Genomic DNA, 22,806 nt, shown 5'->3' with positions numbered 1-22,806 from the left:
CTCAATTTACCATGATGCATTAAGGTAAATTGAGCCACCCACAAAAAATGCATTTAAATTAAAAATAAGTAAGCTTGGCAAGAATTTTGCATTCTATCCAATGGGGGGAATCACAATGTGTATTATAAATCACATTTTTTATTGTAGATCTGTTTTTTTACGGAGTTATCAACCTTATCAGTTTCAAGTGAAATTTGTTTGCCAGGCCACTTTTCGCACACTTCTCCTCAGCAGGCTGGATATAAAGCATTGTCCCACCCACAACAGCAACCAGAGACCACTCAAATCAATTGTTTTTTGTCAAGTACAGTTGTAGCAACAATTTGAAATCATTTACAGCCATTGCCTGTTAAAACTTAAAAAGCTAGGAGGCTCAAACCTTAACTGGCTCATTTTACCTGATGGCCCAATTTACCTGATGTCACCCTATAGCGGCACTTCTCAAAGACAGTGGAGGCCATTGGACATTATGTCGCACCTTAATATGCTTACATGTTTGGTATCTTAACTTAATAATAGCTAACTATCATTAACCATACGTCCCGCCGTTACATTATGACAATTAATGTGCCTCTATTTAAGATAAATTATTATAAAGTCGCCATATTTCTCTGTAAACCTTCCACCTGCTCATGGCCTCATGTTGTTGTGTTGGGTAATCATTTCTGGCTCCTGCTTCCGTTACGTAAGAATACGATCACATTACTTCAATCTGATTGGCTCGATTGCGTGGCTGTCATTCCTCGGAACCAATCAAAATCAAACCCCCGGTCAAAATGGCCGGGGCGAACCAATAGGAACCGACTAACGTTACTCAATATATAAAATGTTTCGGTGACGTTTACGGCCTGCAAGTACAGTCGCCATCTTCTCGTCGTTGGTAACAGTTGGAGAAGGACGACAGGCGGTGGCACGAATTAAACCACGAAATCCGAGATATTTTACACCGGGAATTCGGCACAACAGTTGCCCAAATGAGTTCATGGACTGCTTGTTGATCAATGGTTGTGGTATCAAAACCGGTGGCGTAGCTCTCCCCGTGTGGCTCGACTCAAAGATGGACGACAAAGCGGCGAGGGAAGACGCCTGTCGAGAGTACCAGTCGTCGCTGGAGGATTTGACGTTCAACAGCAAGCCGCACATCAACATGCTCACCATCCTGGCCGAGGAAAACCTCAACTTCGCCAAGGATATCGTCGCAATTATTGAAGCTCAAATCAGCAAGGTTTTTATGAATATAGAATACTTTGAATTTCGGATGTTTTATGTTTATGTATGTAGTTGGCCCAGTCGACGACTTGCTAATATGGCGGCTAGCGTTAACGTTACGACATGTCACCTAGTTACGCTAACGTACATTTCGCTGTTCTGGTGTCCATTGGCGCTGCTTTCTTCTCTCCACCGCCATTATTTATGTATCTAGTTAAACTACTCGTTTACGCATTGACACATTTGATTCAAACGAAACATATTTTTATTTTGGATCAGTTGCCTGACGAAACTAATCGCACTAATTTTAAAATTAGCTAACTTACCGGGCTCAACTGTAGTGAAAATCCACCGTAATGTTTACTTCGAACGTTTAAGCGAAGCTAATTTAAGTTAACATTAAATAACTTGAACTTAGATATAAATATGACATGTTGTGTATGAAACTTTGACTTTGAGATAGTCAACTGGTGCTTTTGGGTTACCTATCGTTAGCTGAAGACAGTTTAACAGTAAACGGCCCTAGAAAACAGGAAGGAGACGGAGCATTAGGATTGTATAAAGAAACTTGAAGAATCAGGTGCTCCACCGGTTTTTAAACGGAGGGAGATTTGATACGTTTTAAATAGGTATTCATTTCTAATCTGACTTCTCAGACACTGCTTAAGAGGCCGTTATGTGGTACGATATGTTGCACACAAGGAAGCACAGCTGATGTAGACAATGCAAAGATAAATTAACCTTACTTGATCTGTGTTATTATAATCAACGTCCAGTGTGTTCGGAGCTGTCGAGACTCGAGAAGCAGCCCTCTAGTCTGTACAGAGCAGTAGACCATTACAATCGGTTGAGTTACGGTGGATTTTGACTTAACTTGCTGTCCCGTCTGCTCCCAGACACACCACCGACAAGTTTTAAGTTCCTCCGTTAGTCACTGTGTCCCTGCAGGTCAGACCGCATCCATGTTAATCAAATTGTTGGTCTATTGGTAATGAACACTATCTGTCAGACAATGTTTCAGGAGCCAGGGCCTCTCCACAGCCACCCCACCCTTTATATAACTGATCCAAAGTCAGCAGTTTGTCTCAATCACTTTTATGGTCAGTGTTATTTGACGTCTGGCGAAATGGCGCTTTGGTCACTTAAAGGCTCAGTTCCGATTGAATAATTTTTTTCTGCATTAATTCAGTAGTGAATATTGAATAACTGAAATGTCATTGAATGGTTAAAATGTTATAATAAAAATTGTGAAATGTGCTTTTTGTCATTTTTTATTTCCCAGTGTAATTTATTGGTATGACTCTGGTTTACATTTACTGACATGGCTGAGCCCGACTCAGCTCATTCGGACTGGTTTTACAAACATTGTTCACTCACCTGATGCTGCATAGTTTAGTGAAAGACTGGTTCACAGTGAGTAGAGGTTAAACTCAGTCTGCAGCCTCTCTGACGAACCAACTTGCCTTAATTGTTAATGGGTTACCGGTGTTTTTTAACAAATGGGGGGAGAGAAACCTCCTGAGGGTAAAACTCCTGAGTGTTGATTAGATGAAACTCAGCGGATGTGGAGTTAAACCGGCCAACATTTCGTCAGGGTAAAGTACAAAGAGTGGTTCGTAGTGAGACCCTCTTTGGAGGTAAGCCGGCTCCACAGGACCTGACTCAGCAACTTTTTTAACCCCAGTGAATCGTGGACATTTTTTCCTCTCACTCCAGGAAAGCATCCTTTCTGAGATCCATCTGTCCTGAACTGACTGAGATTTTTTTTTAAAAATGTTATTCTTGTTTCTGGATTAATCGCAACATGAAGGAATTAACCAGGATCTTTTTCTCCATTTGGTGAAACATTTTTCTGCTGTGGACTGTTTGATTTTGTTTTCAACTGGATACCAACTTTTTCTCACTTTTTCAAACTTTTTTCTGACCCCCCCCGCCCCCCCATTTAAATTGATCTGTCACAGCATGTGGTGAGGAGGGGCGAGGTCAAATGCTGTCGTATTTTGAGCATATGTTCTGAAATGTTGCTTTTTAACCCCTGTTGTTTTCTAAACTTGTTGAGTTTTCTATTGCTCCAGGCCCCATCTGCCGAGAAGCTTCCAGTTTTGTACTTAGTGGATTCCATAGTGAAGAATGTTGGAGGAGAGTACCTTGCAGTGTTTGCTAAAAACCTAATCACTTCATTTATATGTGTCTTTGAAAAGGTACAGTTCTCTTTGCTGCTGTTCAGCTTTTTTAAACGTTTTATCACTGACAGTCTTAGCAGCTCACTTTCCTCCTGTTTGTCCTGTTGCTTGCTTCATGTGTAGTCACCTGCACTCTGCTGCTGTCAACTTACTGCCATAACAATTCTGTAATAAAAGTGTGTGAGGGAGGGAGATGGAGAGATTGTTACTTTGTTGTATATAAAGCATTTAAAGTACATACCTTGTGCTAAAGTTAGAACAAAAGTTTAAACATCTATATTATGAGTGTTTTGGCCTCTGTTGTGGAGCTGTTGGATCAAGTCCTGTCCTCTGTTTGTAGGTGGATGAAAATACTAGAAAGAGTCTGTTCAAGTTGCGCTCAACTTGGGATGATGTGTTTCCTCTGAAGAAGCTCTATGCGCTAGACGTCCGGGTCAATTCTGTGGACCCAGCATGGCCCATCAAGCCCCTGCCGCCCACTGTCAACGCCAGCATTCATGTCAACCCCAAGTTTTTAAAGCAGGTGTGTATGAACTGACACACATTATACCTAGCCTCTGTCCTGTAGCAACTTCCTAAATAAAATGTTTTATTTGCACAGTCATGCCTCATGATCCAAAGGTTAAAACAAGTTCCCCTGTTTCTAACTTCACCTCCTCCTTAGTTTTGGTCAGTGTTGGAGATGAGACACAATGACAAATGAAGTTTCAGCTTCTCAATAAATGTTTCATTAAGACTGTGATACAGAAACCAGGGCATGTTCACTTGAGTTAATCAGACTCAATTAGGCAAAGGTCACTGACCTAACAACATGTTTTTGTCCATAACTGAAGAATTTTCTGTTTCCTTCTCCTTCCTCTCACCTGTGACCTTGGTCTATCCCCAGTCTGAGGAGGCATCCTCTCCACAGTCGACTGTCCCTCCAGCACCAGCACCAGTACCAGCACCAGCACCAACTCCAACTCCAACTCCAACTCCTGTCCCTCCACAGCCCCCCCCAGTAAGCCAGTCCAGTCTGACCCAGGAGCAGCTGATCCGACAACAGCTTCTGGCCAAACAAAAGCAGCTTCTGGAGCTTCAGCAGAAGAAGATTGAGCTGGAGCTGGAGCAAACCAAAGCTCAACTGGTAGGACAGACGTGCTGGGGTCACGGGTTTCACCTGATTCTTGATCTGATCCTTCACTAAACACACATTTCCTCTCCTCCTCCTCCTCTCTGTATTAATATGTAGAAATATTCCTGCAGATTCCTCAAAAAGTCTTTTTGAGTCACTGTAGCCAAAGGAGGAGTTCTAAATATGGCATAGGACATTTAGCTTTAAAACTTTGAACTCAAACAGCCACACTATACAACCTGTCGTAAACTTTGAACTCCGTCTCTTGCTGCTGGATTTAAACATTTAAACGTGTTTACGACGAATCTCTTCGATAACATGTTCAAGTGTAAACAAGAAGTGAGGCAGTGAAGCAGGTTAAACAGGAATAAAAGGTAGTGATATGGATTGAACCAGTTCTGGTGTCTTTACAGGCCGGCGGATTCGTGCTGCCAACTCCACCTCCAGTCTCGGCTCCAGTGGTGCTAAGCACCACGACGAAGCCTGTCACCCATAATGCACCGGTGGTCCGACCCTGGAATCCACCTCAGGCCCAGTCTGACTCCAAGTCTACTACCAGAGACCCCCGTCTCAACCGCATTGCTCCCTCAGCCACGTCCCAGCCCAAAGAACAGGCTTCCGGGAAAAAAGGGAGCCCCTCCACAACAGGAAGTTCGGTCCTGACACCTGAGAAACGACCAGTGGAGAAGTTGGCCCGGGTGGACAAGGCCAGGATCCCAAAGAAAGAGGTGTCTGAGGAGAAAAAGTCCAAGTCACTGTCACCGATGGCCAAAAGTGTCCAGAGCAAAAACAAATTGGAGGCAGAGCCTCACAAGTCTGACAAGAAGGACCCAAGGCTGAGGAAACGCACACAGGACAAGACAGGTGACGGTAAAGAAGACGAGCAGAAGGAGAAGAAGAGGTGCAACAAGGAAAAAGAGGACGTGGGGCAAGGGGCAGAGCCTCAGAGGTTCAGCAAAGGGAAACCAATCAATGGTGTGGTCACCAAACATGACTGTGATGAGTCCACCGAGAAAGTTGAATTCAAGGCAGGGGGCAATGCCCGAACACATGCCAGGAAACGAACTCGCTCCCGGTCCCGGTCCCGCTCACCCCCCTTCTCTCCGAAGAGGAAGGATCGGCGGTCACCCAAAGGCCAGACCAGGAGTAGCTCCCTGTCCCCATCGCCCTCCCGCAAATCAGGCAAGGCCAGGAGGCTCCGCTTGGATGAAGTGTCTCATGGCAAGCCTGGCAGAGAGGACCGGCTCATACCCAAGAAGAACCAATCAGAGAGCAGGAGGTCCAAGAGGCCATCGGAGGATTGGCACGCAGAGTCCAAAGATTCCCACTCTCCCCGAGGACACGACGGAGTCAAAGAGGCGAAGGATGCGACTCATCGAAGGAGGAGCAGCTGGGAGGAGAACAAGCAGTGAGTGATGATGGGGATGGGGATGGGGACTGGGATGTTTGAATCCTGATTATTGCTACTTAACGCTTAAAGCAGATATCAGTGGAATGTTTTTGTTAATATAAGTCCTAAATAGTCCTATTTTCCGTCAGCAATCACTTACATGAAGTATTTCAGCCTAAACACGAGTCTCTCCGTCACTCTGCTCTGCTGTAACCCGAGGAGAAAATTTTCCTTGTGGGATACAAGTGTTATCCAATGAGGGGAGAGAACGGCATGAAGGGCTGTGTGTGCAGCCAAGGGATGCGCGTGAATGTGGTGACGTAGCACGAGGACCAATTGATGCCTGACAAGGGCGGGGGCTGCTAACTCATGGTGCGTTCAAGGAAACTCGTACTTTGTGTTTTTCCTTCCTGTGAAGTCATACCAGTTCGATCTGGTACGAGTTCACGGGTCGGAAGTTACGAGTGGCCGTTATAGGGAACTTTCACAGACAACAGGACGGTAAAAACACGAGCTACGGGTTACCTGGAACGCTACCAAGTCGTAGTTGTGACTTGAAGCTGTAACTTACGGTTTCAAAAGCCTGCCTTGAACACAGCATTAGCCGAAACGGCCGTGCCGATGATATCTGCTTTAAGTTAATTAATTAGTTTTCTCAGCTGCCCCTGGTCTCACATGAGAAACTGCTCAAACTGTTTGTTAGTCATCAATCTGCTGTGTGGCTGCTTGATTTTGGTGAAAACCATTCCCACTTTTATATTGATCACGATTATTTAAGGTCCCCCTAAACAAAAAATCGACTTTTTAAAATTATTAACATGTCAATGTAGTGTTTGGGTTCTGCTACAAGACATTTCAGCAGCAAAGTCACTAATGCAGCCACAACTGAGCATTTTAGATTTGAAAATGCAGTTTGAAAGCCAGAGTCTGTAAAAATTGGATTCAGTTTTTCAGCAAACAGTCGGGATTAATACGGCATAATGCCTAGCAACCAATCCGTTGATTTTGTTTTGCATCTCATTTGTTGTTCACTGTGATGACACTTCACATCTTACTTATACAGCTAGATGTCAAAAGTGGTAGCATTAGTTGCCGTGGCTGTGAGGTATTTTCGCCACTTTGAATGCGGTAGACCAGGGTTTGAATCCCAGTGCAAACCTTGTGTTTTGACATCACTCCTCCGTCTCCCCTGCCCCAGCTAACGTGAACCGCCGTTACTGAGCAACACGGTGGCTGAGGGCGGGCGCAAGTAATGATGACACTTGCATAGTAATCAACTGGGTAATTTTCATGGAGATATCAAAAGTTTAAATATTTTACCCTATTCATGTGAGGAAAAATAATTAATAGGTGTAAATGTATTATTTATTATATTTTGGTCTTTTTCAAAACTTTCTCCTATTGGGATTCTTTTGGGCTTTTTTTCCCCTCAGTCAGGACATGTTGAGGAAACTCAGTTGAGTTTGCTTCTGTTCTGCAATTTGTTCAAGGTTGACCCTCGTTTTTGCTTAAAATTACTGAACTAAAAGGGGGAACACACAAGAACCAACCTGCAGAGCTGTTGCTATGAGTCTTCTATCTGTGTTGTAAAATGTGAATCTGTGTGGTTGTCAGTCTTAAGTCAGCAGACGATGCTCACCTGAAGCCTGGACTTCAGAGACACAAATCCTACAGCACCCCCATCCCCCGCACCCCAAAGCACCGACTCAGTGTGGATGCCAACCTGCAGATACCTGATGTCCTCAACTCTGCCTCCAAGAAGGACCTGCTCAGGAGGGTACGTTCAGAGGGGCCTCAAGTTTGCTCCTTGTTGTGCCTCGAAAATTTAACAACTTTAAGTAATTCCTTAAAAACTAACATTAAAGGAGAATTCCAGTCATTTTTGACTCCTAAATCGTTGTCCTGATGGTCACCCAGTGTTGGGGGGAACAAAAAACGCAACTACAATTGATGCAGGCAAACCGGAGTTACACCATGGCTACCCGGCGCTAGGGATAGCGACAACGCTAAACTATGGGGGCAATTTTTTCAACCACAACAAACACTCAAAAAACAATCAAATATCTATGGTACATGACTGGAATCCGACACACCACTGAACTCATATAGTGTACAGTATGTTTGTGTTTTTGCATGTAATCACTCACCTCAGACAGCCGAACTCTGAAACATCCTGGAAAGACATTACTATCCGATCGCAGAGCGCCTGCTCTCCCCGCCACAAAAACAAACACTTTTTCCTTGTTGTGATGATTTCTTTACAAAAATAAACGGTGGAGCAGTGCAGTGGTAATGTCCAAAATATCTCTGACCGTTTATTTTTGTAAAGAAATCATCACAACAAGGAAAAAGTGTTTGTTTCTGTGGCGGGGAGAAGGCGCTCTGCGATCGGATAGTAATGTCTCTCCAGGATGTTTCAGAGTTCGGCTGTCTGAGGTGAGTGACTACATGCAAAAACACCAAGTTTATACTGTTTATACTGTACACTATATGAGTTCAGTGGTGTCTCGTAAGGATTCCAGTCATGTACCATAGATATTTGATTGTTTTTTGAGTGTTTGTTGTGGTTGAAAAACATTGCTCCCATAGTTTAGCATTGTCGCTATTGCTAGCGCCGTCTAGCCATGGTGTAACTCTCTCAATTTTAGTCGCGTTTTTTGCTCCCCCCACACACACCATCAGGACAACGATTTAGGGGTCAAAATGACCGGAATTCTCCTTAAGAGAAAACTTCAAGGAGATGAAAGATTTAAGGTGTATTTTGTAATTTCTTAATCTTGACTCAAATTTAGAGGAGAGGGCAGTTACCAGTGCTTCTATCGGTAGAAGTGTCTGTTGGTCATCAGCTGACTGTTTCCATTCAGGCATCAAAGCGTCTGGAGAGTGGTGAGATCTCTCAGGAGGACTTCCTGAATATGGCGCACCAGATCAAACACTTCTTCCAGTACCAGGAGGAGAAGCAGCAGCGCTCGGAGGGCTGGGACGATGGCGATTTCCACCCGAAGAAGGAGTTGCTGTCGACCTCACCCCTCTCAGCTCAGCCCCGCACCCACGATGGCATGGACCCGGCGGAGCTGTCGTACTACGAGCACAAGTCCAAGCTGAGGAAGACACAGGTCACACACCGGGTTGCTGGGGAGGAATGGGAGGCTGAGGAGCGGCTAGAGGACGATGAGGAGGTGGGGCAGAGTGAGAAGACGGGCGGTGGGCGGAGCAGTGGACACCTCCCCCATAAATATATCCGGGCACCGAGGGACAGACAAGGTGAGCTGAGGGTGACCTGGGAAAACTCATGTTCAGAGTTACAGGCTGTTTTCAAAACCGCATACTACTGTACTGCCTACTACATACTGCATTAGTATGTACTGTATCCTGCATACTGAATGTGGGATTCAGTATGCTATTTCAGCAGACAGTATACAAGTTTCCCAGAATACACGTCACGGCAACCGGCAGTAGTAGCTGTAAAACAGGCAAAAAGCTGTTTTATTTCCCGCCGTAGCGCTGTTATTACGTAAAGTTTTAATATTTTTTTCATGCGAGAAAGTAACTGTTCAGATCCAAAATATACGGCCAGTTTATCCAAATGACGGCTGTTTAGAAGTTTGCTCCGATGTTTTTCGGAGAAGTGAAGCTCTGCAACGATTGCGACATCACAGCGTCTCATTGATGAAATCTAACAATTGTAGCAGTAGCATTAGTGAAGCTTCCTGTGTGTATTGGACAGAGGAGAAGCGCTGCCTCGGGGCTCTGTACAGAAATCACCACATTAACATCAATAAATAAATGTTTTACAATGAACCGATCAGTATGCATTAAGTTTTATTTTATTAAGTTATGTAACATGGTTACGGTACATGGCAAAGATACTTCACTACTCTAAACCGTCGTTGGTTACGGCAGAGCGGTGCATTGTGGGATACAGTACACAATGTAGACTGGTCAGATGCGGTATTTTCCAAATCAGTACGACATCCGGGAACTTTTCACATACTGCAGATTTTGCTTTTGTTTGCATACTGCATACTACATAACTGTATTTTGGCCAAATCAGTACGTACTAGCAGTATAGTATGCGGTTTCAAATACAGCCACAGTGATGATGTAGTCAACTAATCAGCTGGGTAATGACTTTCAGGTGAGAGGCGGAGCAAAGAGAGGGAGGAGCCACGACCACCACTTGGCCCCATGATCGAAGAGTACAACCATGGGAAGGAGTTCCCCACACTCAAGTCCCTGCCTGGCCTTCGCTTCAGGAGAAGAGCTGACCCCCGGGAATCGAGTGAGTACAACAAAATCACCTATCTCCAGACGTCTGAGATTAGAGGACAGACTTCAGGGATTATGTGTGAAAGGAATTTGAGTAGGTCAGAGACTTGCACGTTCAATCAGGACGTGAGCTCAGTTCCATTAGAGGTCAGGTGGCAGCGAGACAAAACTCTGCCCATCAGTCACTTGACAGGAAGTGTGTTTGTTGTTCCCAGGTGAGAGGGAGTGGAACTCCCCACTGACTGAGCGCCAGCGTGAGGAGCAGAAGAGCGGCTACGATGCTCCACGGAGGTATGCCCCCCCGACCGACTCCAGACACCCCGATCCACGTAGGCCGGAGGGGCCCCCTCCCACCGGTGCCGTGGTCCACAGGAACTGTCCGAGCCCAGTGGGTCTAGACGGCACCGCCCCACGGTTCGAGCGGGAGCAGCTGTCGCCTCTGCACCAGAAAGACACAGAGATGAGTCCGGTTCCACGGTTTGAGAGCCCCAACAGCGAGCACTCGGACGACGGACCCATCAACTCTGATGTGGCCCCCGCTAACCCCCACGCTCCTCCCAAGCCCATCCTGAAGGCACCAGGCTGGGGGGGGGTGCTGCCCTCAGTCCGACAGCACAGCACCTCACCAGGACAAACCCCACCTCATGATGGAGGACACCTACCCCCCCGCTTTGAGGGCAATGAGCACATGGGGCCACCCAGACCGCACCCTGCAGGCTGGTACGACGAGTCGTCGCGGTTCGATGGTCCTCAGCACCAGGGTCCAGGGCGGTTCAACGGGGGGCCACACAACATGGCAGAGAGGTTTGATGGCCCGGACCCCCACTTGTCCCATGGTCCAATGAGAGGCAGAGATGGTATAGGCAGGTTCGACGGTCACCCCCACCCTCAGGGCCCTGGGAGGTTTGACGGCCCCATTGGCCAACAGCCCCCAGCGAGGTTTGTGGGTCAGGGGCCGGGCCACTTGGAGGGCCGGCTGCAGCACTTTGAACCCCAGCGACGTTTTGAAAACAACCTGACCCCCGGTCCTGGTCCTGGTCCCGGTACGGGTCCGATGGGCTTCCAGCAGCAGCGGCCCTTGCGATTCGACGGCCCCTCAAACCAAATGGGTCCCATGAGGTTCGAAGCCCCTGGTCGGTTCGACGGCCCCGGACAGGCAGGCTCGAGATACGAAGTCCCCAATGTGCCTCATCAGGGCGGGCACCCACACTTTGAGGGTCCGCCCCGGCAGCAGGGCCCCCCTAGGTTTCCTCCCCAACACAACTTACAGCCCATTAGGCCTATGGCCCCGTCCATGTTCGACAACTCCATGGCCCCCCAGCAGAACTTCCCAATGGGCCCCCAGCAGTTCCCAGAGCCCATTAACCCTCAGTTCCCCACAGCGCCCCTGGGTTTCCCCTCACAGCCCAACCTCCAGGGGGGAAACTTCAACATGCAGCCAGTGCCGCCCTTCAGCCAGCCAGGGCCGGGGCCCGTTCCCTTCTTCAACCCTGCTGCCCCCGTTATTGGCCTGCAGCAGCCGGTGAGTTTTGCCTGCTATATTGCTAATTTGACAATCAAAGATGTAAACTACAGTAATGTGGAACCCTTCTGAGCAGTGTCCTCGTCCTACCCCTCCTTCAGACTGTTGTCTTGTGTTCAAGTGTCATCTTGTTGTTTTCAGGTGAGCATGATGGGGAACCTGAACCAGACGTTTCAGCCTCAGAACCCGGTGCCTTTCAGAACACAGAGTAAGAACCTGCCTCTTCCACACATCTCCTTAACCCCCAGAGTGCACCAGGATAGATGTTTTAATGACTGTAGATGTGACAGGATCTAAGTTGTTCGGGCTGGGTTAGAGCTAGGTCTGGTTGTGTGTGATGACCTCTGTGTGTGTGTGTGTGTCTGCAGCTCCGCAAGTTGCACCCCCAGAAAACCACTTTGGTCAGGTGGATGTAAATGACCTGCTCTCCAAACTCATCTCCAACGGCATCATCAAACCCTCGCAGCCTGATACTACGACGACGACGGGCACCGGTCAGTCAAAAGCCTCGCCCCCCTCCCCCATCTGTGTGCTTAGATTCCAAGTTTAATGAAGCTGCTGGTACGGTTATGTTAAATGCTGTCGACTGTTCCTATAGAAACGTCCCTGGCAGCTCCAGTGGTGGCGGAGGAAGAGGAGGAAGAGGAGCAGGAGCAGGAGGAGGAGGACGACGACGTCCCTGATCTCACCAGCTTCAGTGTAGACGACATGAAGCAGTGAGTAGCAGCAGAGACCAGAGAGGAAGACTGATCATCGATTACTGATCAATCAATGTCCTAATAACCATCCCCTCTCCCCTCACCTGCCCCCAGGCGGTATGAGAGCGTGGTGACCAAGCTGTACTCAGGAAACCAGTGCTGCCTATGCAGCATGAGGTTCACCACGGCTCAGACCGACATGTATGCTGACCACTTGGACTGGCACTTCAGACAGAACCACGCCGGCAAGGTCGCCAGCAAGAAGGTCACACACCGTCGCTGGTACTACACCCTAACGGTGAGTTCACACACTGACCTGAATGTAATCCTCAGTTTGAAATAGGTCAGTGAATGCATCATGGGTCAGTCTCCTCACAACATGTGACTCATCACTGACTCATTAGGACCAGTGCATTAGAGGCTGTGTTGGAAATTATATTTTTTCTTCCACTGGCCACAGAGGCTGGTGACTAGCCACTCAAATTTTTAACCAGCCACCATTTTACAACTGTACTTTTTTGTCAATCTCGCATCTTTTTTTTTTTGCTTGTGTGCACCATCTGTTTAATGAGAGGTTGAGATTAATCCTCCTCCTCTTCTTACTGGCGAAAAACATTTTCCCTGTTTACATGTTATATTCTGCTATGTAGCCGAGATGCCAATCATTGAGAGCGTGAAGTGTCCATCGTTTCACACTCTATGCAGGATTTTCACCTTAGCTATGATACATTTTTACCTTAAACAGTTTAAGAATAATTGTGATGGTTAGATAAATGACTTGTAACTAGTTTCAGGGAGAATGGAGGCTCTCTGCCTTCCACATAGCGTCTCTTGGCTGAAAAACCAACCTTGTAAGATCAGAGCCTCCGACCCAGTGTCCCAACTCTCGTCTCTGTGGTACCGCCATACAAACCGGCCCCGTAACCCGTAATCTCTTGTTTATGACAGATAAGACTACACAATATACACATGGTAACATGGTAGATGATAAATAACATTATCCACTGCTCCATGGATTGATTTCTCACCAGCTTCGTTGAAAACAAAAGCACATGGAGGAGAGGAGGGTTAGCAACACAGCAGTAAAGCGATCCGATTTGCATAATTGACCCTTCGCTAAGCCCCTCCCACAAATAGCTGCTGTCCAATCCTACGTTAGCAACCGTAACTATGCACAAGAGGCCAGTCAAGTTTCTGGCAGAATATGCAATCCCAATCCCTCCTTCTCCATAGCAACCCAGGCTATCTATTAACGCTGCTGTTAGCTAATAACAGGGACTTTGCTAATAAGCATTCACCTTTGCTTTAATTACGTATCCCTAGGCTGTTGAAGGGCTTATGTGGGGTGGAGGCGTTTTATTTTGTATTAGTTTATTGCCTTAATGTAGACTGATTGACTACAAACTGTACGTTTTATGAGCAGCGACAGCAGGTCAGAGGAGCCAGATAACTAACCAACCAGCTAACCAGTGAGTCATTACATTTGCTTTTGTGAACTGACGCAGGACAAGCAACAATTGTTTGTAGAAGGATATTGTCCAGAAATGTGCTGATATTTCCTTTGAAATGGATGCCAATATTGTTGAAAACTCTGTCTTATGCCAGTAGCATGGCTGGGAGTTAAAGCTTGACTGGCATAGCAACAGTAACCAAGGGGGCCGGGGCTTAGTGAAGGGTCAATTCCCCTATAAGATAATGATGATCAGTGTTCGAGTTACCATCACAATATTTTTTGTTTTTTACTGGGGGCACACACAGACGCGGTAACCCAAGGCACAACACACTGACGAAAGGAGGGCGCTACCTGCTCATAGGTCTCACCTATAGGCAGTAGTCACTCCCTATCACTCTGCAGTGACATGCGCCACCTCAAGTACCGTAAAATTCAGTGTTTTTTTCCCTTTTTTTCATCTAAAAAGTTGAGTGCGGGTTATACACTGGTGCAACCTATAGACCAAGGTAAATTTCAACCCCGTTCAAACCGCATTTGCAGTGATCAGATTGCAATCAGATGGAGCCTGACCACATGAAAGTACAGTGATCCGATCGGCCAAACCACCTCCGGAGGTTGTCATGGACGCGTTGTGACCGGTGTAAACGCTGATGTGTTCTCTATCCGCATACAACAACTGATCACTGCCTGAGGAGTTTTAATGTAGCCTGAACTCAGCTCAGCACTGTATATAATTGTATTGCTCAATTATTTACATGAATTTTTATTGCTATAATTTTAACAACATTAACACCACACTATTGTCTGTATAATCATCTATGTATTTAATGCGTGTGTGTAGGACTGGATTGAGTTTGAGGAGATTGCCGACCTGGAGGAGCGAGCAAAGAGTCAGTTCTTTGAAAAGGAGAACGAGGAAGAGGTACAAAAGAGCCAGGCGGCGGCAAAGGAGAAGGAGTTCCAGTGCGTGAGAGCGACCAAGGACCAAGTGGGGGAGGTGAGAATGAAGCAGCCAATCAGGAGCCAAAGTACAGTATAATGCAACCACAGTGCAGTGTACTGTGGCTCAGCAGAAACAACGCTGAGGACAAACTGTTAGCACATTTCTTTCCTGTGACAGAAGATTTTTTACAATAACGGCATACAAAAAATACAATGCTGACATGTCAGCACCTCAGTACAACACAGTGACCTCTGAAAACAGCTTGTAACCACGACTCAGTTTTCAAATTATTGCCGTTTCAAATTTGAGCATGTCACCAAAACAATCACAGAGCTAACAGGGATGTTTTTGTTTGTTTTTTCTCTGCAGTCTTGTGAAATCTGTCAGGAGCCCTTTGAGACGTACTGGGTGGAGGAGGAGGAGGACTGGTTCCTGAAGAATGCACTCAGGGTTGATGACAAGGTAAACATGTCAACAACAACATGAGCAGCTGATACATTTTAGACTACTTCTCAACATTTGTAATGGTTGTCCCACGTTTGTCTTTGGAGATCTGGTCATCTTACTTTTAAAATGAATTGTCAGGTTCTAATTATATCACATAACTTATGTTGATGAGTAGTTGCCATTGAAACCATTTGTTTGTATCTAGCTGTGGTGAAAACCTGTCTGTGTTTGTTCCTCACAGAACTTCCACCCCTCCTGCTTTGAGGATTATAGAAATGTAAGTAACTGAATCACACTGATCAATAATGATTCAGTAATTAATAATAGGGTCATCAGGTGATTAACCCTTCCTTGTCTCCACAGACATCATCGTATCTGGACGTTACACCATCCCCCAACAAGCTGCTAACAGATCACCCCCTCGGCGCCTTTGTAAAGACAGAACAAGAAGAGGAGGAGGGAAACTCCTGCAGCGTTGTTGTGTCAGTGAAGCAGGAGGTGGAGCCTGAAGCTTGTGATCTTCCTGCTGTGACAAAGGAGGAAGAGCCTGAGGTTTTAACAGACAAAGTGAAATCAGAGGAGAGTGAAACGTAGCCTTGTCTTTCCCGGTGTGGAGGGGAAGGTGTTTTAGCGTGCGGAGGCGGGGCCTTAGCGTTGCACGCCTGAATACATTTTTGTATTTGATTGAGTGTCGACCGGTTTAGGTCTGATTCTCCAGAACTAATGTTTGTTAAGTTCAATGCTGTAAATGATTTAATTTATAAATTAAAGTATTTTTGGAATCTCAGTAACAGTGATTGACTCCATCAGCCACCTGTTGCGATTTGTAAATACTTGATTGGGTATCGATTGGTTATTGATGAGTAGTTTCAGGTGTTGACTACATTGAAGGTAAGCATGAAGACTCCTCGGGTTCAGGACTGGAACTGTGGATCTGGATTGACTGTTTCCTCTGAGCTTCAATAAAACATAAAACGTGTTTGTGTGAACGTTGGTTTTTCTTCTGATTTGTTTTATTGCTGTTTATTTCAGAATGATAAATAAAGACTCCATGGGTTCAAACGGCTTCTATCTTATTTCAAACACAATCACATCTACATTACAGTGAAATGAACCTGAATTAAAACTGAAAACACAAATTACAAAAAACTTTAAAAATACGTGGTAAATATTTGGTTTTATAACTAGTTTTTGGTTGTTGGGTCATGGTCTCATCTGGATACTTCACCTCCAGAACCGGTAAACTCCCAGAGCGATGGCCAGACAGGAGAACACGGTAGCTGAGGAGCAGTACAGGAAACAGACATATTACTCAGTATGTGAACATGCAGGGGTGTAGGGTGTAGGGCTGAGGGCGGGGCCTCCTCACCTGCCAAGTAGCGGATTGTCTCCAGTTTAAGGGACTCTAGAACTGTTTTGAGAGATGCCACTTGCAGGTCAATCTTCTTGTTGATCTCCATGTTGTCGTTGTCCAGGTCAGCTTTCTGTGATCAGTCACAGGCGTAGTTAAGTCACATGTGTAGCACATCACAGGCAGGCCCGGAGTTGGTGCAATCATTCAGTTAAAAATAATCATACTTTCCATTTTGAATACAGGAAATGAAATTTTATTTGCACTAATGTACTAATCCTACAAGGTTAACCTGATGCACCTCCACTCCTGGTCAAAAAATACCTCACAATTTGATAAAGCTCCATAATCTGATAGGGCTATTGTATCCAGTTGGTACAAAATGCCTAAATAAACTTGTTTTTCTAAAAACCCCTCCCCAATGGGGTTCCTTTGTTGTAGGTGGGCAAAATTTGTAGGCATATAGAATATATCAAGACACAAAAAAGTTTCTGGAAGCCATAGTCTAAAGCAAACAAGAAATTGGCCGTTTTCATTTGAATGTCCTGTTTACTTTACTTTATTTGAATGGACAGTGCACATTAATGGACATAACATGTAAATATGATATATAGCAAGATGCTAATTTCTGTCCGTAGTCCCAATAACATAAAAACAGTTCAACGGCAGTACACATTACACATAATATAAAAATGAGAGAGAGAGAGAGAGAAAAAAAAGTAGACATTGTGTGCCGTTGTGGACACACGTCTCCTAGGGATTTCATTTGATGTTTCATGTCATCTTAGGACCTTTGTGGTTAAAAGTCAGGAAATTAATAAGATTTTGTCAGAGGGAGTGGTCTCTGTGTAGCAAATGTAAATAATCTGCCATGAAAAATCTAAATGTCATGTGCTGTGAAAAAGTATTTGCCCGCTTCCTGATTTAAGATAATCAAATTAAGTTTGATATTAGACAAAGATAACCCAAGAAAACATAAAATGCAGTTTTTAATTATTTTATTGTTGAGGTAAAAAAAAAAAAAAAAAAGCTATCCAAACCTACCTGGCCCCATATTAAAAAAATTGCCCCTCTTGTTAAATCATGAACTAACTTTTTTGGGGAAACTGAGTTCTGCTTTTTTGAAGTGGGTGTATGAGGTACATAAGGCCACACTAAGTATAATATCTGCAGTAGAAAGGTCTCTGCTCCCCTCCACTGAAAAACACTGGCGCATCACGCTGCACCGAGACACAGGCAGTATACTGTTGTGAATGAGGGACGATTAATCAGCGTATTTTTGCCGCCTACGAGAAGTCCCATCTCAAAATAACACACCAGTTAAAGACTATGATATAAAGTAAAAATTTACAACGCATCACTTTTGTGCAATAGCTCCCTGGTGTGTGTGTGTGTGTGCGTGTGCATGTGTAGTTGTGAGTGTTTTTTGTGTTTTCACCTTGTGATGAAACTCTGATGTCGCCTCCATGAACTTCCTCTCCTGCTCAGTAAACTACAAGAACATACAGACATGGAGCTGTGATATGTTCACTGCTTGATGTTGAAGTGACTGAGCCGTGATGTGTTCACTGACTGGTGTCCTGTCTCACCATGTCAGAGATCCTGCTGCTCTCCAGGTTGATGTCTAGTTTTGTTTCAGCTCTGACTTTCTGACTTTCCTCCTGGAGAGACACAAGGTTTAGACAACATCGGCTTCTACACAAGACGTCAGCTGGATCAAGACTCATTTAAGACACACATTAAAGGCTAATTGCCGTTTTTTACAATCTGGACCTTATTTCTAGCATAAAATACGATCATTTACTCACCCAGATAACTTTGGTGTCATTACATATATATCGTTCCAACGAAATTGGATCCAGCCGAGAGCTGCGTATCCATATAATGTGAGTCTACAGGGCAGCGGAATGCAGCCTCTAAATAACACATTATCTGCAGAAAAACTCGTTCATTTCACCAATATTTTGTTATGACACACTCAGGGTTGGGTGGGTTACTTTAAAAAGTTAATCTAGTACAATTACAAGTTACCTGTTAAAAAGTTTAATCAGTAATTTACTCTAAGTATCACAAAAATTAGGTAATGTAACGGATTACTTTAGTTACTTTTGGATTACTTCAATACCACACATGCAAATTAAGAACGTCACGCTTCAACCCACCTAGATTAGATCGCTCCAAACCGGAAGTCAAACGCACAGAGCATCTGGTAAATTTTAAAATGTTAGACAGTGTATAAGCGGAATGATTATTATCAGAATGAGCCGCGTGGCGCTCAGAGATGACATCATCCAGGTCAGAGGTTAGTAGGTCAACCTACAGACCCCTGTTGGATGTTGATAACAGCTAACCCCGGACTCAGAGGGGAATAGCACTAGCCTATCATAACAAAATATTGGTGAAATGAACGAGTTTCTCTGCAGATAATGTGTTATTTAGAGGCTGCATTCTGCTGCCCTGTAGACTCCATCATACGGATGCGCGGCTCTCGGCTGGATCTAATTTCGTCGGAACGACTTGTAATGACACCAAAGTTATCTGGGTGAGTAAATGATCGTATTTTATGCTAGAAATAAGGTCCAGATTGTTAAAAATGACAATTCCCCTTTAAGAGAATCTGTCCACACAATCCCACCTTCAATCTTCTCTGGAGCTACCTCCAGTTCTCAAACACGGACTAAGACTCAGTCTCAATCCAACTCAGTGTCATACTCAGACATGTTCTCACCTTCAGTCTGCTCTGGAGCTGCTCCAGTTCTCGCCTCATTTTCTACAGGAAGATTAAAAGAGTTAGAAACTGAGCCTGTGTCTATAAACACACCGTGCGATCTACTGTATGTATGCATCTGTCATAGCTTGTTGCTGTATTTCCCTACTGTCGTTGAGAATAAATGATAAAACTACAGTGCACTTGTCACTTCCTTTGTGACAGGAAGTAAATGACATGGTACCGAGTTCTCTGACCGCAGGTTGGCAAACTCGCTCTTCTCTAGTATCACCATGTCCTTCCTGATGGAGTCCAAGTGAGCCATGATCTGCTGCACAGCAATTTCCTGATGATGACATACAGAGAAGTCAGGTTGGCTCATCCCCACGGAGACCCTGGCCTGCATGACCAGCTGACACCTGCTCCTACCTGGTGGGATTTTGTCACCATGTCTTTATATACGATGTCCATGTTGGCTGTGGCCAGAGTCACCAGAGCCGAGATGATCAGCTCCGCCTGACGCTTCTCGAAACCTGGAAAGATTTCAAGAAGAAAAAGACATCACTCTGCGCTGTGGGTGCATTCAGGGCTCTGAGTGAGTGCATGTCCTACTCACCACTGCTCTCCAGCTCCATCACCATGGTGTGGGAGTCGAAAGTGAGTTTGCGTTGTTCCAGAGGCACCAGTTCAACTTTCCTCAGGTCAAAGGTCGCCACAGGTACTGTCACGTGGAAGTCTGCACACACACACACAATGTCTGAATTGATTTTCCCCCAAAAGATTTTGCAATGGTTGGGTTTAGGCAATGAAGAAAGGAGTTGGTTAAGTTTGACCAGGTAGAGGCTGGACAGGTTAGGGATTAGGTTTCTATCTCATAATTATGGGTTAGACTTTTTAATCTCATATATTTTATACGTTTGTCCAATTTCAGTTATTGTCTTTAGGCTTTGTTTACATCTGATGAATTTTGACCCGTTATCTCATAATTATGAATTTTCTCTATTGATTATTTAACTTATGTGAATATTTTTCATCACTCTGTTTAATACTATGTGTTTATCTTTTTTCTTTTCTTTTTCTTTGTTTTTTTTTTTGTTCTTATGGAGTTGGACTCCAGAAGTGTCAGTAGATGAGACTGTGATCCGCAGCACTGCAATGTCGCAAAGATTTCAGGCAAGTGTGGAGAAATGAGACAGGCCCCGGGATTCCACTGGATGCTCCGCCGGCCGAGAGTGCCCTCATGCGGGGAAACAAAGGAGGGTTACCCGTTAAGTGCAAACTCATCGGCCGTCTCTGCTGAAGTTGGCTTCATTTTGATAATGGCGCTATCCCGGCCAGTATTCCTCTTCAATGTACGGTCTCTGGCAAACAACATAAATTAACTGCGACAGGATCACGTTTTTAAAAGGATGTCATTTTGTCGAGCATGGTTTAACGGCAACGTCAGTCACGCTGTCTCCAAAACGACACCGACTTCAGCAGAGTTTAAGTAGCCTACATTTTTAGTTACAGACCAGATTTAACAGTGGCTCCGATCATTAAGTATTTTCAAAATATCATAAAGTTGCTTGCCCTACACTCACAAACAAAACCTATTTTAAATTGTGTTTTTTCCCCCCAGTATTGACGCTTAGGGCCTGCAGTCTGGACACTGTAGAGCAGAGAATGCTCAGTTTTAATACTCATGTGTAGGCTATGTAAAAAATAATCATGTAATACGGCTGGGTGATCAATAACAATTTAAACTGTGGTTCGCCCAGGGCGCAAAACTAGCCAGGACCGCCTCTGGGCCTCTAAACCGCTGTGTGCGACCCCCTCGGCTCTGACCCAGCTGGTTTCGACCAAAACTTTCCGTCAGAAAATGAACCAAATGAACCTGGACTCACCTCTCCACGGTCCGCCTCCGACCCACCGCAGGCGACGGCGACAGCACCGCCGCAGCGCATTCATCCCGGAAGTTTAGGTGACAGTGAAAACAAATTAAAGGTTAAGATCATAGAAGAACACTCTCTCTCTCTCTCTCTCTCTCTCTCTCTCTCTCTCTCTCTCTCTCTCTCTCTCTCTCTCTCTCTCTCTCTCTCTCTCTCTCTCTCTCTCTCTCTCTCTCTCTCTCTCTCTCTCTCTCTCTCTCTCTCTCTCTCTGCAGGCTGACCGGATGCGTCTATCGTTCTTCCAATAAGAGAGTAACGACACCATTGACTCCCGTGGTAAGCCTCATGCGCCCCGAGTGCCAGAATGTGGGTATTGCAAAAGTGCCCAGAAAACCCATTCACTCCAATTTAAACCCTGTTTAATGCTTATGTATTTATAGGTTTTAACTACCAGTATACCTCAAGTGATTCTGTGTCCTGTATACGTCTCTGATCCAATCATAGACATAGCCTAATCTTTATGTCTCTGATCCAACTCCTCCTCTGTAGTAAACTCATTTACTTCTTTTCTGCTAATCTAATAGTCCAGTAATTTTAGGCCAAAAAAGGGGTCAACGTTGAACGTTGATAATAATATCTCCATGAAAATTACTGAGTTGATTACATTGAAGGGAAAGTTCACCCAAAATTCAAATTTCACTCATCTAGGCTACTCACCCTCATGTTGACTAAGAGCTGTGAGAATTTTCAGAGTCCTCCGTGCCTTCTCTGAGTTACGGGGCGCAGCAGTATTTGTCCATAATGATTGCCAACTTTCTTCGTCCAAAAAGACACACCAAAAAACATCCAAATACTTCCATACTGCTCATCTGTAATGTCCCTCTTGTATTGAAGCCCCGACATGAGAAATTGTTCCGCCGGTCAGTAGAGCAGTGAACTGAGACACTGGGAACTTCCGCTACAAACAAGCTTAAAATATAGACTTAATTTTTTTCGGAACAATTTCTCATGTCGGGGCTTCAATACAAGAGGGACATTACAGACGAGCAGACATTTTTGGACGAAGAAAGTTGGTATCCATTGACAACCATTATATGGACAAATACTCAAATATTTGAATTTTGGGTGAACTATCCCTTTAAGACAAACAAAAAATTACATTACATTACATTCTTTGTTAACATGAGCAAATTTGCATACATTTGCATAAATTCCACCGTTTTGACGGCACATCTAAGTATATAAAGGTGCTGTGGTGGTACCAGCATGAAAATTGGAATGAGTTGACTCCATCGGTCAACCGACAAGAAACCACTTTAAATTTCAAGATGACTGCAATTTTTCAAGATAGCCACAGCCTTAGTAGAGCAGGTATGACATTACGTATGGCTAATTTGCATACATACAACACCTGATCTATGGGTATAGCAGGTGAAAATGTCTTGTTCAGTCTTGTTAACATATTACAGTTAAAAAACTTAATATTAAAGTCTGAATGGAACCCATTTAGGCTATCAGGTGTTGTATGTATGCAAATTAGCCATACGTAATTGGATTATGCACTGTTTGCTCATACCTGCTCTAAGGAGTGATTTCTTGTCGGTTGACCGATGGAGTCAACTCATTCCAATTTTCAAGCTGATACCACC

At 44.8% G+C, this 22,806-nt stretch overlaps 2 protein-coding genes across 3 annotated transcripts; one reads left to right on the top strand and one right to left on the bottom strand.

The window, feature by feature from the left end:
- The first annotated feature begins 849 nt into the window (after positions 1-849).
- pcf11 (PCF11 cleavage and polyadenylation factor subunit) lies at positions 850-16,293 on the top strand. The gene is made up of 17 exons (XM_085798288.1): positions 850-1,225; positions 3,285-3,410; positions 3,733-3,915; positions 4,279-4,518; positions 4,920-5,914; positions 7,511-7,673; positions 8,761-9,160; positions 10,035-10,178; positions 10,381-11,687; positions 11,829-11,895; positions 12,056-12,181; positions 12,286-12,403; positions 12,500-12,683; positions 14,680-14,835; positions 15,151-15,243; positions 15,470-15,505; positions 15,592-16,293. Exons 1-17 carry the CDS (start codon positions 983-985, stop codon positions 15,820-15,822), a joined length of 4,812 nt encoding a protein of 1,603 aa, XP_085654414.1. The 5' UTR covers positions 850-982; the 3' UTR covers positions 15,823-16,293.
- ccdc90b (coiled-coil domain containing 90B) lies at positions 16,219-21,344 on the bottom strand. 2 transcript variants are annotated; one of them, XM_085798290.1, is made up of 9 exons: positions 21,173-21,344; positions 19,903-20,022; positions 19,716-19,819; positions 19,531-19,632; positions 19,308-19,349; positions 18,169-18,240; positions 18,018-18,071; positions 16,598-16,712; positions 16,219-16,508 (listed from the first exon to the last, which is right to left on the bottom strand). In XM_085798290.1, the coding sequence occupies exons 1-9, from the start codon at positions 21,234-21,236 to the stop codon at positions 16,453-16,455; spliced, it is 729 nt and encodes a 242-aa protein (XP_085654416.1). In that variant the 5' UTR covers positions 21,237-21,344; the 3' UTR covers positions 16,219-16,452. The 2 variants fall into 2 exon arrangements, with proteins under 2 accessions (XP_085654416.1, XP_085654417.1); XM_085798291.1 differs by lacking the exon at positions 18,018-18,071.
- Between the last annotated feature and the right edge of the window lie 1,462 nt (positions 21,345-22,806).

The sequence above is a fragment of the Trachurus japonicus genome, chromosome 14 (genome assembly GCF_045865225.1).
Source record: "Trachurus japonicus isolate A0001 chromosome 14, Traja_1.0".
Classification (NCBI taxonomy): domain Eukaryota; kingdom Metazoa; phylum Chordata; class Actinopteri; order Carangiformes; family Carangidae; genus Trachurus; species Trachurus japonicus.
The sequence above is the reverse complement of the archived record's forward strand: the minus strand, read 5'-3'. Positions and strand labels throughout refer to the sequence as shown.